The sequence below is a fragment of the Aspergillus nidulans genome, chromosome VIII (genome assembly GCF_000011425.1).
Source record: "Aspergillus nidulans FGSC A4 chromosome VIII".
NCBI lineage: Eukaryota > Fungi > Ascomycota > Eurotiomycetes > Eurotiales > Aspergillaceae > Aspergillus > Aspergillus nidulans.
Window position 1 is genome coordinate 151,717 of NC_066264.1, and position 15,535 is coordinate 167,251.

At 51.4% G+C, this 15,535-nt stretch overlaps 8 protein-coding genes across 8 annotated transcripts, besides 1 other annotated feature; 4 read left to right on the forward strand and 4 right to left on the reverse strand.

Annotated features, from left to right (window-relative positions):
* Positions 1 to 15,535: part of a sequence feature (contig 1.172 1..523550(1)) that runs on past both edges of the window.
* ANIA_09276 (protein manF) lies at positions 277 to 1,749 on the reverse strand (the record flags this gene model as incomplete). The annotated part of the gene is made up of 5 exons (XM_677453.1): positions 277 to 575; positions 642 to 770; positions 824 to 1,350; positions 1,460 to 1,534; positions 1,634 to 1,749. The coding sequence occupies 5 exons, from the start codon at positions 1,747 to 1,749 to the stop codon at positions 277 to 279; spliced, it is 1,146 nt and encodes a 381-aa protein (XP_682545.1).
* On the reverse strand, positions 2,815 to 3,520 carry ANIA_11654 (uncharacterized protein; the record flags this gene model as incomplete). The annotated part of the gene is made up of 4 exons (XM_050613117.1): positions 2,815 to 2,882; positions 2,987 to 3,047; positions 3,211 to 3,228; positions 3,380 to 3,520. The coding sequence occupies 4 exons, from the start codon at positions 3,518 to 3,520 to the stop codon at positions 2,815 to 2,817; spliced, it is 288 nt and encodes a 95-aa protein (XP_050468957.1).
* ANIA_09277 (uncharacterized protein) lies at positions 4,232 to 5,756 on the forward strand (the record flags this gene model as incomplete). The annotated part of the gene is made up of 2 exons (XM_677454.1): positions 4,232 to 4,530; positions 4,586 to 5,756. The coding sequence occupies 2 exons, from the start codon at positions 4,232 to 4,234 to the stop codon at positions 5,754 to 5,756; spliced, it is 1,470 nt and encodes a 489-aa protein (XP_682546.1).
* ANIA_09278 (uncharacterized protein) lies at positions 6,266 to 7,994 on the forward strand (the record flags this gene model as incomplete). Its single annotated transcript, XM_677455.1, has 2 exons — positions 6,266 to 6,307; positions 6,369 to 7,994. The coding sequence occupies 2 exons, from the start codon at positions 6,266 to 6,268 to the stop codon at positions 7,992 to 7,994; spliced, it is 1,668 nt and encodes a 555-aa protein (XP_682547.1).
* On the forward strand, positions 8,194 to 9,108 carry ANIA_09279 (pyrroline-5-carboxylate reductase family protein; the record flags this gene model as incomplete). Its single annotated transcript, XM_677456.1, has 2 exons — positions 8,194 to 8,236; positions 8,282 to 9,108. 2 exons carry the CDS (start codon positions 8,194 to 8,196, stop codon positions 9,106 to 9,108), a joined length of 870 nt encoding a protein of 289 aa, XP_682548.1.
* On the reverse strand, positions 9,673 to 11,866 carry ANIA_09280 (uncharacterized protein; the record flags this gene model as incomplete). Its single annotated transcript, XM_677457.1, has 4 exons — positions 9,673 to 9,822; positions 9,876 to 9,941; positions 10,180 to 11,317; positions 11,367 to 11,866. 4 exons carry the CDS (start codon positions 11,864 to 11,866, stop codon positions 9,673 to 9,675), a joined length of 1,854 nt encoding a protein of 617 aa, XP_682549.1.
* On the reverse strand, positions 12,220 to 12,922 carry ANIA_09281 (cupin domain-containing protein; the record flags this gene model as incomplete). The annotated part of the gene is made up of 2 exons (XM_677458.1): positions 12,220 to 12,429; positions 12,581 to 12,922. 2 exons carry the CDS (start codon positions 12,920 to 12,922, stop codon positions 12,220 to 12,222), a joined length of 552 nt encoding a protein of 183 aa, XP_682550.1.
* On the forward strand, positions 13,286 to 15,262 carry ANIA_09282 (flavin-containing monooxygenase; the record flags this gene model as incomplete). Its single annotated transcript, XM_677459.1, has 2 exons — positions 13,286 to 14,065; positions 14,114 to 15,262. The coding sequence occupies 2 exons, from the start codon at positions 13,286 to 13,288 to the stop codon at positions 15,260 to 15,262; spliced, it is 1,929 nt and encodes a 642-aa protein (XP_682551.1).

The window sequence follows — 15,535 nt, forward strand, 5'->3', positions numbered from 1 at the left end:
CCTCCTGCAGGTCTACTTATAAATAATAACTAAATAATAACTCTTATATTGGCTTCGGTGGGAGGTAGATGTTGCACAGGCAAGGCATTGTATGTAGATACTATAAGACGCTTATACTGAGACGATCTTTTTGCGATTGTTGCACGATATCAAGTACTGTTCTTATCAATTTGTCTTTAAAGTGCTGCATGTGAGTTTCAATGCAAGACTCAAACCTCCTTGTATGGCTACTCCTCGCCGTAATTACGCCTTCAGCATAGTCCAGGCACGTCCTTGCTACCTTGCCGCAATCCGCTCCATATGCTCTGTCACCATGCATGTATACTCATCAGAGCCATAGTAGATCGTGTTTCCGTCATTATGGGTCTGCCCAGTGCTCAAGGTATCTCCCCACTGCCAGAAAAGGTCGCCAGCTATCCCAGTCGAGCTTACAGCAGTCGTTTGCCAGGGGACCTCAATTGCACAGTGGTCGGACGGTGCTCCGTATTCTTCAAATAGGCATGGCTTTCCCGCTGTTGCACATGCTGCGCCATGCGTGATGGCCCAGAGATTACCCCAATCATACGATACGCCCCCTATCGTCGATGTTAGCTTTCAGTTTGCCAAACGGTATTTCAGGAAGGAAAATTCAGGATACGAACAGCTGCCCGGGTAGAGATGAAAGGTGCCAAAGTCTATGGTATCAATGGCGAGGTTCGCGGCGAAATCGAGCCCTTCATTATAGCTGAACGGGTAACTACCATCGGAGCCCTCGTCTAGTCCAAAGCCCTCTGCAAGGTTCGGTCAGTTGTTGCTTTATTCGCAGTAGACTTGTCTTACTCACCGTCGCCAATGCAGACCATGTGCAGCGGATCAAGTGATTTAATGTAGGCACTGGTGTCAGCGATCCAGTCGTATAGAATGGACGTATCACAGCCATTGCAGCGGGGCTCATTCGCCAATTCCCAGGCAAAGATAGCTGGCGAGTCGATGAATCTGTCTATGACTGCCTTGATGTATGTACGATAGGCAGCCTGGATGGTGGCGCTGGTATACCAGTCGGTCTTAGTACTGCCACCGTAGGCATTCAGGTAAGCACTCATTCCGCCGTAATCATCCCAGTTGTTGACGAAATTGATAATAAGCTTGATGCCTCGCTTCTCAGCCGAGCTGACTACTGCATCCAAGCGCTGCAACCCGTATTGCCCTGTATTGATGGTCGAAACGCCCCCTTGGTGCTTCTGGAACCATACCTGGCCAGTCGATGGCTCAGTATTCACATCATTGAAGCCCCAGATGCGCAGGATTTTATGCCCTGATGAGGCGATATGATCCAGGACAAGATCCACGTCCGCATCATTTGTCAGCATGCTAATCCAGTACGAGTTGGAGCCAGCAAAGTAGTCAGTCACACCATCAATGGTGAAGTTCAGCCCACTCGCCGATGGGAAGTTCGTCGACGACGGTACAGAGGTCGTACTTGTCGTCGTTGTCGTTGTTCTTGTTGTAGCGCTGGTCGTCGTCGTCAGCGTCGTGGACGAACTGGTCGCTGTGCCTGTAGTCCAGATAAGTATGCATCTATCACGTCTGAAAATCCTGTTCCATACCTGGCACACACTGGCTATACCACTCATTTTGATACACGCAAACGTACCCCGACACACATGTGGTGGCTCCAGACCAGTCATTCCCTCCGCATTGGCCGTACGGGCCACTCTGCGCGGCAGCAGCACCGAGCAGAGGAATCAGAGTAAGAGCTTGTCTCTTCATGATGTCTTACAGCAGTGAGGAGTCTGTCCATTATGATGAATATAACAGAGTAGCCGACACAGTATTTATATGTGAATGCTTCCGTTTCCATCTCGGACCTCCGCGACAGATTGGCCTTGCCACTCCAGCAAGGCTGTTCTTCAGTGTCTTCTGATCATGCAAGCATAATGTCCGTCGGACAGATAATCTCCATTCCGCAGCCCAAATCTGTCGCTAGGGATGAGTGCCCGAATAACATAGCGTGTGCAGCCCGCTCTTTTGCAGCGCTCCGGCATACCCTACGTAGCTGCCAGGTCACTAGCCCTTGTGATAGCAATCGCTAAACAAGAAAGATATATTGCGGAGGATAATACCGAGTCCGAATATAGTGGTATTACCTCGCTAAGGTACTGTCCCGTGCTCATTTAGGGATGGCGTCAAGCCATACCAGGCACACCCCGCATTCAATTTCCCCGCGACGATTGCATGAATAATGACAAGTCTAGATGAATGGCGTGTAGTGGGCAGAGCAGGTATCTCCGTCAGTAATCGTACCATATACTTATTTCTGCTGTAAGATGGGCAAATCATCAAAGTCCGCAAGTTGCCGACAATGATATATTTCACACCCAACTAACCTGGGAGTCTGGACTCACCAAACCGTTATTTAACTTGCTTTCTGAGCATCTGTAATTAATGGTAACTTATTAACGGGCCAAATGGGAGCTTCTCCCCCAATTTGAATGATTGCTTGAAAGCTTCATCTCACTACCACTATCACATGTCTGTGAGCGCTTACAGCAACGCTGCGTGCTGTACCTCTGGCTTGCGACTGCTGAGCTACTTATGCCCACGAGCTTCAGCCGTATTGGAATAGATGCCTCTGGTTGTTTAATAATACAGTAGCGCAAATACTCCATTTTGCAGTATTCTATATATCCAACAATCAGCATTAACCGCAAGCGTATCCTCCCCCCTCCCCTCTCCCCTCTCCCCGCAACCCCTCATCCCTAAATTATCGGATATTTTTCCTCAATCGGCTTATTACAGCAGCTTTATTTCCGTCTTGGCCGTCTTGGTCTTCTCTCAATCGGTCGGAAGAAGTGGTGGGTTGTGACTGTCGTAGTGTGACAGATCGTGTTCACCGGCATAACCTGCATGGGAAGCGAGGATAGATCGATAGATCCAGTTGTAGTAGCACCGGTAGAGAAGGAGTTGAAGCAACGGGAAAGAAATAAATTCTAAAGTCTTTACTTACATTGCGATATGCTCGAACCTAAAGACCGAAAACAGAACGCAATTAGTCGAAGTTGTCTGCCCTACATATCGAGGTAGAATAATGGTTTGCTAGTAAAACGGGTATTTAACGCCTATTGAAACTTCCATATATCTGGAATTCTTTTTCTGGTGGCTGATAATATATCGTGTATATACGCAAGCTAGTCGCAAGCCAAAACATTCTATCCGTTTTTATCTTCATACATACAGGCTCGCCTTGGACTATGGAATGATTCGCAAGTAATTATGGAACATATTAACGTGTTTACCCAATTGATTGGATGTCGCACATTGCTACTGCTGGTCGACTCTGGACGAATTGTGCAATGGCGCCCTTGATGACAGTCACGCTCCCCAAAACCTAGGCAGTTACTTGTAGAGCTCCAATAGCTGCCCTCAGGATAATTGTGGTCGCGGCAGTGGAGGCGATGAAGATCGTGATGCAGCGCTCAGAATGGAAGCTGTGTGCCACCGAGATCGTCGTTGCGGTCTTTGATACTGAAGCTATATCCATAGTGAATAATGGCCGCCGACTTCTTCGCTTTTTTTCCAATATCATCTCTGTAGCACTATCAAGACTACGCAAGTGTGGCTAAGTAATATCCCCTGGCATTCCCAGACACGTAGCCCGCGCAAATGTCGTGAGAGTTATGATAACAAAGCGCATCACAGCGGCACGAAACCCGAGAACATGAAAGCTTGACAATAGACTGAGAATACCAAAGCTGACTGGAGTCTGGTACTGGTCTGGTACTGGTGATCGCTGGACCTCGCCAGGATATACCGCGGGACTCGACTCCACGTTTCTCTGCGTGAAGAGGCCTTCAGGGGCTGATTTGGGCAGTTTGCAACAGTCGTATCTTGTCAATACCACTCTCCACGAGATTTTTACAACATACTCTTAATCAACGCGATGGGATTTGTGGAATGCATGGACTCGATAAACAACTACGAAGGAGAGAGAAAAAGCACAGACTGCATGTAATCGATATCCTCAATTTTCAACACCATTCCACAGGTTTGAGATCAGCTGTCTAAAGTAATTTGCCTTATCTTTGCATACTCGATGATCATTTTGTCGGCCCGAGAGCACTCAGCGTTCATTTATCTTCGCCGGGCCGAGACAGTCGGCCGGCGGGAGCTCAGATATTACTTGCACCCCCAGGAATAAAATTCTTCTAAAGAGACTTGTCATACACACTAAAATCTCACGAAAGTCCAAATGATGTCTCAAACGTCCGTCCGGCTGGCGGTGATTCCTGCAAGGGCGCCATGGCGCCTGGTTGCATCCTCTCAGTTCCACACTCGGTCAAGCCCATTGTTATTTAGGCTCTCGTTTCCGCAGGTATCAAATAACCCTGCGTTCAGAAGAAGGCGCGCTGCATATGGCGCAGTTGGCACTGTTCTGGCAGTCTCCGGGTTCGCCTGGACAGCACAGACAGGAAACGTCGAGGTCCATGAGGACCCCTGTGACAGGAGAGCCCTAACGACAGTTCCTATGACGAAGCTGATATCAGGCTGGATGTACGTCTAGAGACCCCACTCCATCAACTTCTGCTGGCTGACAATACCAACCCAGCGCGTTTGCATTTTGTTCCTCGCCGACATGGGTGGACGCGAGCGAAACCCTTTACAATATAGTCTCTCAAATACCTATTCTGTCCTCAATTGCCAACGCGTTCATCATGCGCACGTTCTTCAATCAGTTCCTTGGCGGCGAAACAACCTCTGAATGTATCCCCAAGATAGAGGCGCTGCGACGGGAGGAAGTCGGCACGCTGCTTGGGTACAACATTGAGGCCGAGCTCGACGGCTCAGATAAGCGGAGGGAGCTCATCCACGCACAGACCGAGCATGTTCTGTCCTCAATCGAGACTCAGGGACGACTGGCGAGAAAGTTCTGGCCGGACTCTACAACTACGAGTGGCGATAATCGCTGCTGGGTGCGGATCAAAGTGACCGGTTTGGTCCCTAGTCCGGTGGCACTTTACCACGGCTCTAATGCCATCTTGTCCGAACGATCAGCCAGAGGGCTTGACAAGGATGTCCCGTATCCTGGCTTGCCGCACGACGGGGACTGGGAAGCTGCATTGAGTGGAGTGAGCACCAAAGACCGCGAGGAGCTGCTCGCTCTGCGCGCCATTATGGAGAAGATCGCTACCAAGGCGCGCGAGAATAACGTTCGGATAGTGATCGATGCGGAGCAGACATGGTACCAGCCGCTAATTGACAGCCTGACTGACGAACTCATGCAGAAATACAACACACTTGACGGGCCCGCCACCTGCATTGGTTCCTTCCAGGCCTACCTTCGCAGGTATCCCCAGCTTCTCGACCAGCAAATCAGACGTGCGGAAGAGAAGGGATACAAGCTCCTCTTTAAACAGGTTCGCGGTGCATACATGGTCACCGAGGCTGCTAGATGGAAGAGAGAAGGAAGACAAGGCTTGGGACCTGTATGGCCGACTGTAGAAGAGACCCACGCTAGTTACAACTACGGCATTCAAAGGACCATCTCAACGATTGCAGAGCAGATCAAAAACAATGAACACCTGAAGATCGGCGCTGTCTTTGCTACCCACAACTCTATCAGCATTGATCTCGCCATCAAGCTGATGGAGCAAAATGGGATGGCCAAACGCATCGACGACGGGAAAAGACTGGTCTTGTCAAATGAGATCGCAGGCAGCATTGCCTTTGCTCAGTTATACGGTAACGGCACTTTTCTGACCCTGGAATGCTCTCTCTAACTCACCGCAGGAATGAAGGACGAACTGACAAACAAAATCACCGGCTCTGTTACCACAGCCACCGGCTTCCCGCTTGTAGTTAAGGTAAAATATCTGTTCTTCGAAAGTATATGTCCCAGCTGACTCCCTGCCGCAGTCAATGAGCTATGGCGAACTGAAGGAATGTCTACCCTTCCTAGCGCGGCGGGCGACTGAGAACAAGACGGTGCTGGAAGGACGTGGGGGGGCTGCGGCGGAAAGAGTGCGACTGGGCCGTGAAATCCGTAGACGTTTGTTGCCATTTATTTCTTCTTGATAACTTGAGAAGTGTAATTGATTCCTTCACCTGCAAAGGAGAACCCATAGTCTGGAGCAGGGATGCATCATCGGGCCGAGAGAGATAAGACAGTCGAGCGACCCGGCCCGAGATATATCACCCTCCTGTCAGCTTATAAGTAAGGGCATAGATAGAGCCTATTGTCCTTAGGAAAGAGTTCTCAGTTCCATACGAGTCTATTAATCAGACCACCATGGAGCTTCATCGCCACCCAGAACCAGGTAATGCCGACGGTGTATGTTCCCTCTGCGCATGCGAGGTAGAGGACTAATAACTAACATGGTCTCATCCTGCAGCTGTCTTACGGGCCGGGCTCCGCCGAAAGAGATCTCTTAAAGTCAGCTTTGGCTGAGATGGAAAGTGTAGTCACCGATATTCCCAGTATCATCAACGGCGAGCGCATCTACACCGGCCGCAAGGGCAAACAGGCAAATCCGTGGAACAACCATGGCCAGCCGTTGGCCGAATACTACGAGGTGGATAGCAACACTGTCACAGAGAAGGCGATCCCAGGCGCTCTAGAGGCAAGGAAGGTCTGGGCCAACATGCCTTTCCGGGACCGGGCTGCAATCTACAAACGCGCAGCCCTGCTAGTCGAGACTCCCAAGTACCGGTGGAAGCTCATGGCAGCGGCAATGATCGGACAGGGCAAGACTTGTGGACAGGCAGAGGGCGACTGTATCACCGAAGTCATCGATACGCTGAACTTCCACGTCTACTTCTGCGCCCAGCTCTACCAGCAGCAACCTCCTAAACAGTTTGCTTCATCGTCCAGCAAGCTGGATTACAGGCCCCTCGAGGGCTTTGTGCTTGCCGTTTCGCCGTTTAATTTCACGGCCCTGGGAGCGCACATTGCCTTAACGCCCGCGATTCTGGGTAATGTGGTTCTGTGGAAACCATCGCCAATGGCGGTGCTTTCCAACTACATCCTCTACCAAATCATGGAGGAAGCCGGGCTGCCCAAGGGAGTTGTTCAGTTCCTACCCGTCGCTGATCCGACGACGGTCGTTGATCCTGCCCTCTCCAGTCGCGATTTTGCTGGGCTGCACTATACAGGCTCTTCCGTTGTTCTAAGGTCTCTCTGTGCTCGTATTGGCGTCAACACGCACATCTACAGGAATCTCCCCCGCGTAGTAGGGGAGAGTGGCGGCAAGAACTTCCACCTCGTCCACAACTCCTGTAAGGATGATGTCGACTGGCTGGCCTCAGCAGCGGTCCGATCTGCGTACGAGTTCCAGGGGCAAAAGTGCAGTGCACTATCCCGGTTCTATGTTCCGCGGTCCCTGTGGGACCAGGGAGATTTGAAGAAAGCCCTGCTTCGCGAGGCCGCGAAGATGACCCACGGCGACGACGTCAAGGACCTCCATCACCCCTTGGGGCCCTTGGTGTCACAAGAGGCTTTTCAACGGTTCCAGCAGTTTGTCGACAGGGCACAGAGTGATGGACACGAGCTAGTCTACGGTGGTAAAACGGATGGCAGCCGTGGCTTCTTCGTTCAGCCTGCCATTTTCATGGCCAGCGACGGCGACAGCGACAGCGAGCTGATGACAACGGAGCTATTTGGGCCTCTATTTGCCGTGCAGACCTATGATGATAGCTCACCTACTGGCTTCGAGAAGGTCTGTGAGCTGATTGACAAGACATCCGAGTACGGGCTAGCGGGCTCTGTCTTCTCCCGCGATCGGATGGCCATCCGAGTTGCTGACGAGAAGCTGCGAGACTCGGTCGGCATGTTTTGCATCAACGATAAGAGTACGGGGGCAATTATTGGAGCACATCCGTTCGGAGGAGCGCGGTCTAGTGGCACAAATGACAAGGCCAACTCGGTTAATGTCCTGCTTCGATTCTCGAGCATTCGCTGTGTCAAGGACACCTACGTAACTGGGAGCGCGACCCTGGGCGCATGTCATGTTCCGGAATAGCATAGTTAGCAGTTGAAAAATCTCATTTGTCTTTGAGCCTGTTGGCTCGGATACCCGCCCGAGTAGTATATAGCAGTAGACCAACCGTGATCGGGCCGAGAAGAGCTGGACTGCCGTTGCCCTGGGTCTATTTAGGTCAGTACGACGATATAAACCAGAGCTAGAGCCGACCCTACGAGCGATTCACAATAAAATCAACATGGGAATCGACATTGACCTCACAGTCGCCGTCATTGGCTGCGGTACGTACACTCTCAATGACACGAGAACGAAACTGATACAACTAGGTACCTTGGGAACTGCCATCGCGGCTGGTATCCTCGATCCAAAAGACAAGAGTGGCATCAACATCAAGCGCTTAATAGCTACAGTGGGCACAGAGCCCTCCAAACAGCGTGTCAGAGATGCGCTGTCCACGCACGAGTCGCGATTGACAGTCCTTACGCATGGGGGCAATGTTCGCGCCATCCAAGAAGCAGACGTCGTCTTACTTGCTGTGAAGCCCTTCAAGCGAGCAGAGGTCTTCTGTGCTCCAGGGTTCAAGGAGGCCATCCGCAACAAGCTCGTTCTCAGCATTATGGCAGGGATTACGACAAAGGAGTTCGCTCGTCTTGCGATTGGTGACGGCGCTGCTCCAGGCATTCTGCAAGTTGTCCGTGCGATGCCCAACATGGCTGCCAAAATCCGTGAGGCCATGACGCTCTACACCCCCAGCCCCGGCACGAGCCCAGAGAATCTAAGTATCGCGTCCTGGATCTTCGGCCAGGTTGGCGAATCTCATCAGATCCCCGAGGCTTCCTTCGACATCTGCGCCGTTCTAGTGGGATGTGCGGGCTCTTTGCTGCTTCTTGCAGTCGATGGTCTCCTAGATGCCGCTGTTGCAGAAGGTGTCAGGAGATCCGAGGTGCAGAACCTGGTCGTTAACAGCGCTATCGGTATGCTGAAGCTTGTTCCTGCTGGAGATCACCCCAGCGTCTTGAGAGAGAAAATTGCTTCTCCCGGTGGATGCTCGATCCAGGCTCTGTTGGAATTGGAGAGGCTGGGGGCACGCTCGGCCTTTACGAGGGCTATTATGGCGGCCGCGGAGAAGTCCAAGGCCATGTCCTCGTCCTAGATAGATATAGAGTAGAAAGTCTAGGCCAGAATGCATCACTTTAAAGCAGGTTTGTTGGAAAGAACGAAAATACATCAAATCTCTGTTTCCATCCAGAAACGCTTTCCTCGTGTTAACAAGATGTCCATTACAAGGGAGCCCTTACATTTGATCATTCTAGGCTGTGGCAGGTAACCTTCTGATTCCCACAACGTATTTTATTCCAGTAGCAGTCACATTTGCAATTTCCCCTGGCAGCCGTTCTCTCATCAGATTCTCAGCCGGCAATTGGATATCTAATATCACCATTTCCCCCAGCGAGAGGGATCCCAACTCCAGCTTCAACGACACTCCCCAGAATTCTTAATGTCATTTGCCTCTCAGCGACCAAGCTTCCACTGTCTTGGACACACCTACAATCAGCGGGGCTCTGAATAATAATTCATCATCAGCATCTCTGTCCAGAACCCCTGGGGTCGAGCTTGAGCAGATCATCCAGGTTGGCGCTGACGCTGCCGAAAGCCTACATCTTATCCGCGCAATGACTACCACCAGAGCTGAGATTCACAGATCAGCGACTTTTTTTCAAAGGTAAGACGTCTGGGCATGAAAGTGCAATGCCAGTGGCTGCATTGTCTTCGGATTGGCTGGGCCGCTTGTTTGGCGTAGTCGATGGATATTCCAGGCCGCAATCGGGACGAGGGCGTTCTCGAACGCGCTCGTCACCGTCGCTATCTAGGCAGTCGAGGGAAAGGCTGTTGCTTATGGCATCATGCAGTCTGGCTTACAGTAGCATATCTAATCCACTGCCAATATGTTAGGGCATTTGTCCTGGAAGATCCAGCAGCCCTTGTCTTTTACTGGGCGTACATAGAAGCAAGGTATATCTAAAACTGCGAACGACAGGCTCTCTAATATTCTCCCTTGCCTGTTCTATCTCGACTTAGAGCAACAAATTGTCGCATGCTGAAGCAAGGGTATACGTCGATTGACAGGGAAACGCGGTAGAGGTAGGGCATGACGATTTACAAGATGGGACTGTCCTCATGGTCAAACACCCGAACCATAAATATCCCTTCTCCTTCGTCTCACCATGTCTTTCATGTCCGTCCAAAATCCTACCGGTCTCTCCGTGGTGACTGCCTCGTACGCATCCACTGTTGGTCGTTCCCAGACCAAATCGACCTCGCTCGACGGGACCAGCTTAGACCTCATCGTCAGCTTCCACCCGCTAAAGGCAGCAACCGCAAATATGACCATGGAATAGTAGGAGAAGAATGTGCCCACATTCCATGGGGTGAAACTAGAGTACCCATATCCCAGAACCACAAAGACCGTCCAGAAAAGGCCAAGCCAGGCCCCGTATGGCTGGAGGTAGGCATAGTATGGAAAATTCTTCCGGTCAACGCCCTGGACCTTGCACGCCCGGAAGAACCGTAGGTAGGTGATACAGATGACGATAAAGCTGATTATACAGCCAGCTGTAACTAGGTTGACGAACCATTGCAGCACAACGTGGGAGCTTCTCGATTCCTGAAGAAATGCAAGGCACGAGAGCAACGTTGTGACACCGAGACAATAGATTGGTATTCCTCCCTTGGTGCATTTTCTCAAGAATCCAGGTGCCCTGCCTTCAAGCGCCATGCCGTAGAGACTCCGCATCGCGCAGAAAGTGTACGTGTTACCAGCTGACAAAATGCTTGTGAAGATGAGTGCGTTAACAATATCGGGCAAGACACTGATCCCCAGATGCTTCATAGCAACCACATATGGCGAGGCCGCCGCAGAGCTGCTGCTCTGTTCACCGCGTGCAAGGGATTGCAGGACTGGATCATTGTAGGGAACCACAATCCCAGCTGCAAGAGCGCTGCCGATGAAGAAGAGGCCGAAGCGGAAATAAACAGCCTTGTATGCAGACTTCACGTAAACCCGGGGATGACGCGTCTCCGCCGCCGCCATGGACAGGTATTCCGGCCCAACAACAATAAAGGTACCAACCCAGGTCACATTCAGCAGGCCTTCAAACCTACCAAGGTCTCCGCCAGTATGCCATTCCGCCAGCGGCCCCGGACTGACCCAGTACCGGAAACCGTACGCATCGCGTTGGGGGTTGACGCCCACCATGGTGAAGAACGTGAAACCGAATAAGATAAACACCAAGACTACCTTGCCAGACGACAGCCAGAACTCAGTTTCACCATAAAGCCCAACGGGGAGCAGATTAAGAACACTAAATTTGAGGTTAGCCGGCCGCCTCGCTTCTAATTAACGTCACTCACCCGTACATGGCAATCGTCACTGCTGTGACGGCAGCCGAAGGGATATCATCTCTCCAGTACTGTAGCACAATACTGAGGGCGGTTATCTCGAAGGGTATGAGAATGGCCTCATAGAGGAAGAAATTCCACCCGGCCATGAAGCCCAAGGCCGAGTCCACCCACTTGTCTGCCATGCGAATAAACCCTCCACTTACTGGGAACAACACGGTCATTTCCGCAATACAGTTGTTAACCAGCGCCATAAAGCAGCAGTGGATGATGATCCCAATCAGAAGACTTGCCGGGCCGCCTCTGGCAAGCCCCATACCGATGTTGATGAACAGGCCTGTTCCGATTGAGCCGCCGATGGCGATAAGCTGGATATGCCGGTTAGACAGACGTCGCTGAAGTTGGTCCACATTCCCAGCAGCATCATGAAGAACCTGGCCGATTTCAGTGCTCATTGCCGCATCCGCATCGTGTGCTATCTTAGACTCGTTTTCGGGCGTGATTGCCGCCATTGTATACAGAAAATTGGCAAGTATAGTAGAAGCTCGATAATGACAAGCAAGAATGGTTCCTTGGTGGTCCTTACGCCAACTTTCTTATAAGATTTGCGGGAAAGCTGTCCAAACTAGTTAGTCTTCTCCTCAAACCGAGGCCTATCTCGGACCCTGATCCGACCTCTGATACCGTATCTATCTTTCTGTCCCCAACTAGAGCTAGAAGTTAAACTAACCTAAAAATCTTACCGAGAGATAACGAGCGGGCCGAGAAGGTTTACGCATATTTTAAGCATTTCATATTCTCTTTGTATAGACTATCGCTTGACAGTAACCAAGTATCCCCTCCACATTTGTCTCTCTGGGACAACTCAGAGACGAGCCCGAGAACGGGCTGCCTCCCTCCATAACCGCGGCAGCGGCCCATCCAAACCATAGAGGGGGTCTAGGAGAGGGATTGCAACGGATTCACTCTGTTTCGCCAACGCGCTGGTCTCTTCTGGAGGCTTGAACCCATAGTTCATATCGAAACGGTGACCAGTCGCCTCGAGGATGCCCTTGCCATCGTCAATATCTATATTCTGTACGAGAAGATTTGCTTACGTTAGGATATAGCCCGATAAACTCATAGTTATCCCACGATTCAAGGGAAGCATGGCATACTCCAGCCTTCCCACGTTAGCTTCCTCCGGTGTAGTCACGCATTCCGCATTTGCTTGAAGTAGCACTTACCGGTAGAACAAAAACATCCCCTTTTTGGACAGTCAACTTCATCCCATATGGACTACCCTCCTCGTCGACCTTCGGGTCGTTGGGGCCGACCCCAAGGAGATAGGTTGATCCCCCTCGGATGATTCCATAGCATTCGTGGCAATGGGTGTGAAAGTGAGGCACCTTGTACGTCTTCCACTGCCCACCCTTGATCCAGCCATTCGGCTCGATAGTGTTTACGATGTTGCGAGGACTTGTATCCTCCAGGACATTGCGGTACACAAGTACAGGAAGCCTGCTGTTGGGAACGTGCGGAGTCGGGGGCAGGAAGTACTGCTCGGGCTGAACGTGGTTTACGGACATTGTGAGCAGTCTAGTAGTCTGAGAAGAGCGGATCGGATGATGCAGGGTAATACACCTGAACAATTCATATAGGATTATTTCAAAGCGAGTTGGAGACTCTCAGTCGGAAAACCCTCCGACGCCACTCGGCGTGCTTTCCCACCACATCAACGGACACTCATGATCCGAGCAATAAGCCAAGCGTATGCTATAAACAATCCAGTCTCTGGTGTACTAGTGCATCAGCGAACCGTCTCAGATCCGGAACCCGATCCGAGAACGCAAATGGACTGGTCCTGATGGCGAGATAGCACCTCTCGTTGTCGATATAAGCCAGTTCCAAATGACCACTTTGAATTATAACAGTAATACCAACGCACAATCATGTCTACCTTCACCGAGACCCCTTTCCTCCCATTGTCCCCTACTGTCTATGACGCCAAGGCACTGGCAAGGACAGCTCCCTCAACAGCTGACAGTATCAGTGTTGAATCAGCACATGACCAAGAAGCTCAACCAGATCTCGGCGAAAGGCAGTACAATTATTTCTCACCGTTCATCTCCGAGAGAGCGGTTGACGAACCGCGACCCCTCAAAGTCATCTATATCGGTGCCGGTATTTCGGGGATCCTGGCGGCCATCAAGTTCCGCCAGGCTGTACCGAACTTGGATCTCACCATCTACGAAAAGAACAGCGAGCTGGGGGGGACTTGGTTTGAGAACAAGTACCCTGGCTGTGCATGTGGTAAGGCAGGAACAATACCTGGGAATGTTTTCAAAAAGGCTCACAAGAGTTCAGATGTCCCATCACACGCATACCAGCTGAGCTTCGAGTCCTGGACACGATGGAGTCATTTCTTCTCCGGCGCGGATGAGATCCTTGAGTATTGGAAGCGAGTTGCACACAAGTACGACGTTCGCAAGCATATCAGGTTCCAGTCCCGCTGCATTGGAGCCCGCTGGAACGACTCAATCGGTAAATGGTTTGTCCAGATCGCAGACGAGGCAGATCCAGAAGGACGGACCTTTGAGGACTCTGCAGATGTACTGATCACCGGGACCGGACTGCTCAATGAGTGGAAATGGCCAGCTATTCCTGGCCTCCATAGTTTCAACGGGAAGTTGCTGCATAGTGCCGCCTGGGATGAAAGCTATCAGATTGAGGTACGCTCGCCCATCATATCAAGGTCCAAAGACTAACTCTATGCGCAGGGCAAGCAAGTTGCCGTTATTGGGGCCGGTAGCAGCGGGATCCAGATCGTACCAGCCCTACTCGACAAAGTTCAGGGTATGGACCACTATGTCCGCGGCAAGACCTGGATATCGAACCAGCACGGTGGAGAGCGTCTATCAGCACGTACTGCCGGCAAAGGAGGCAACTTTGCCTATACCGAAGATGAGAAGCAGGTATGGGCAAAAAACACGGCCGCCTACATCCAGTACCGCAAAGAGCTCGAGCTGGAGATGCAGACACTGTATGCCAAGTCGCAGAGGGGAAGCAGTCTTCAACATTCGGCACGAATGAAGTACACAGCAGATATGCAGCATCGACTCAGGGAAAAGCCAGAGCTCTTGAAGGAGTTGCTACCTGATTATCCTCCGCTTTGTAAGCGCCTTACGCCTGGGCCGGGATACCTGGAAGCTCTTACGTCGCCGAAAGTGAATGTGATCACCAATCCGATCGTATCCGTCGATGAGGCAGGAATAACTACATCATGTGGAACGCACCGTCCAGTTGATGTTATAGTCTGTGCTACTGGCTTTCAGATCGGAGGAGGCTTCCCAGTCATCGGGCGAGATGGAGTCAACCTCCGCGATAAATACAGACAGAGAGCCGAGACATATTTGGGCCTGGCCACCGACGGGTTTCCCAACTTCTTCCAATCCCTCGGGCCGAACTCGTTCCAGGGCGCAGGAAACCTGCTGATTATGATGGAGCAGATTCATTCCTATCTTGCGCAGCTGATCTCAAGAATGGCCTACGACAATATTGGCCTTGTGGAGCCCAAGCGGGCCCAGGTGGAACGTTTCACAAACTACTGCGACACCTACTTTGACCGAACCGTCTACAGTGCTGACTGTGTGAGCTGGTACAAGTCCTCGCCACCGGGAGCCTCGCTGGAGGACCGGAAGAAGGGGCGAGTGACGACACTTTGGCCTGGAAGTAGTTTACATTGCTTGAAGGCGCTTGAGAAGGTCAGATGGGAGGATTACAAGTTGCAGCCCTACGACGGCAATGAGTTTGGCTGGTTTGGGAATGGTTGGACGGTGGCTGAGAGGCAGGAGCAGGTCGATGCCGCTACTTTAACTCCATATCTGGACACCACGGACTTTATAGATGATGTAGAGCATACAAAATAGGCACAATGCACTACTCTAATCCACTTGCGGCCACGTTCTCTTCAACGTCTAACGAGGCATCCGCGAATTCCACCCAGTTAAGCAGGTCGTCCCCGTTTAGCAGGTCCACCACCTCGAGCAGATGCGACGGTGTCATATCCCTGGCCCAGTCCGCAGCCTCGGCCAATCCAGTCCAGGCATCGTCGCCCGATGTGCTTGGAGGCTCTATTTGGTGATGTAGCGGTGTGTCTGGTAAGGCATGGGACTTTGAAAAGTCTGAATAACGGCCCATGG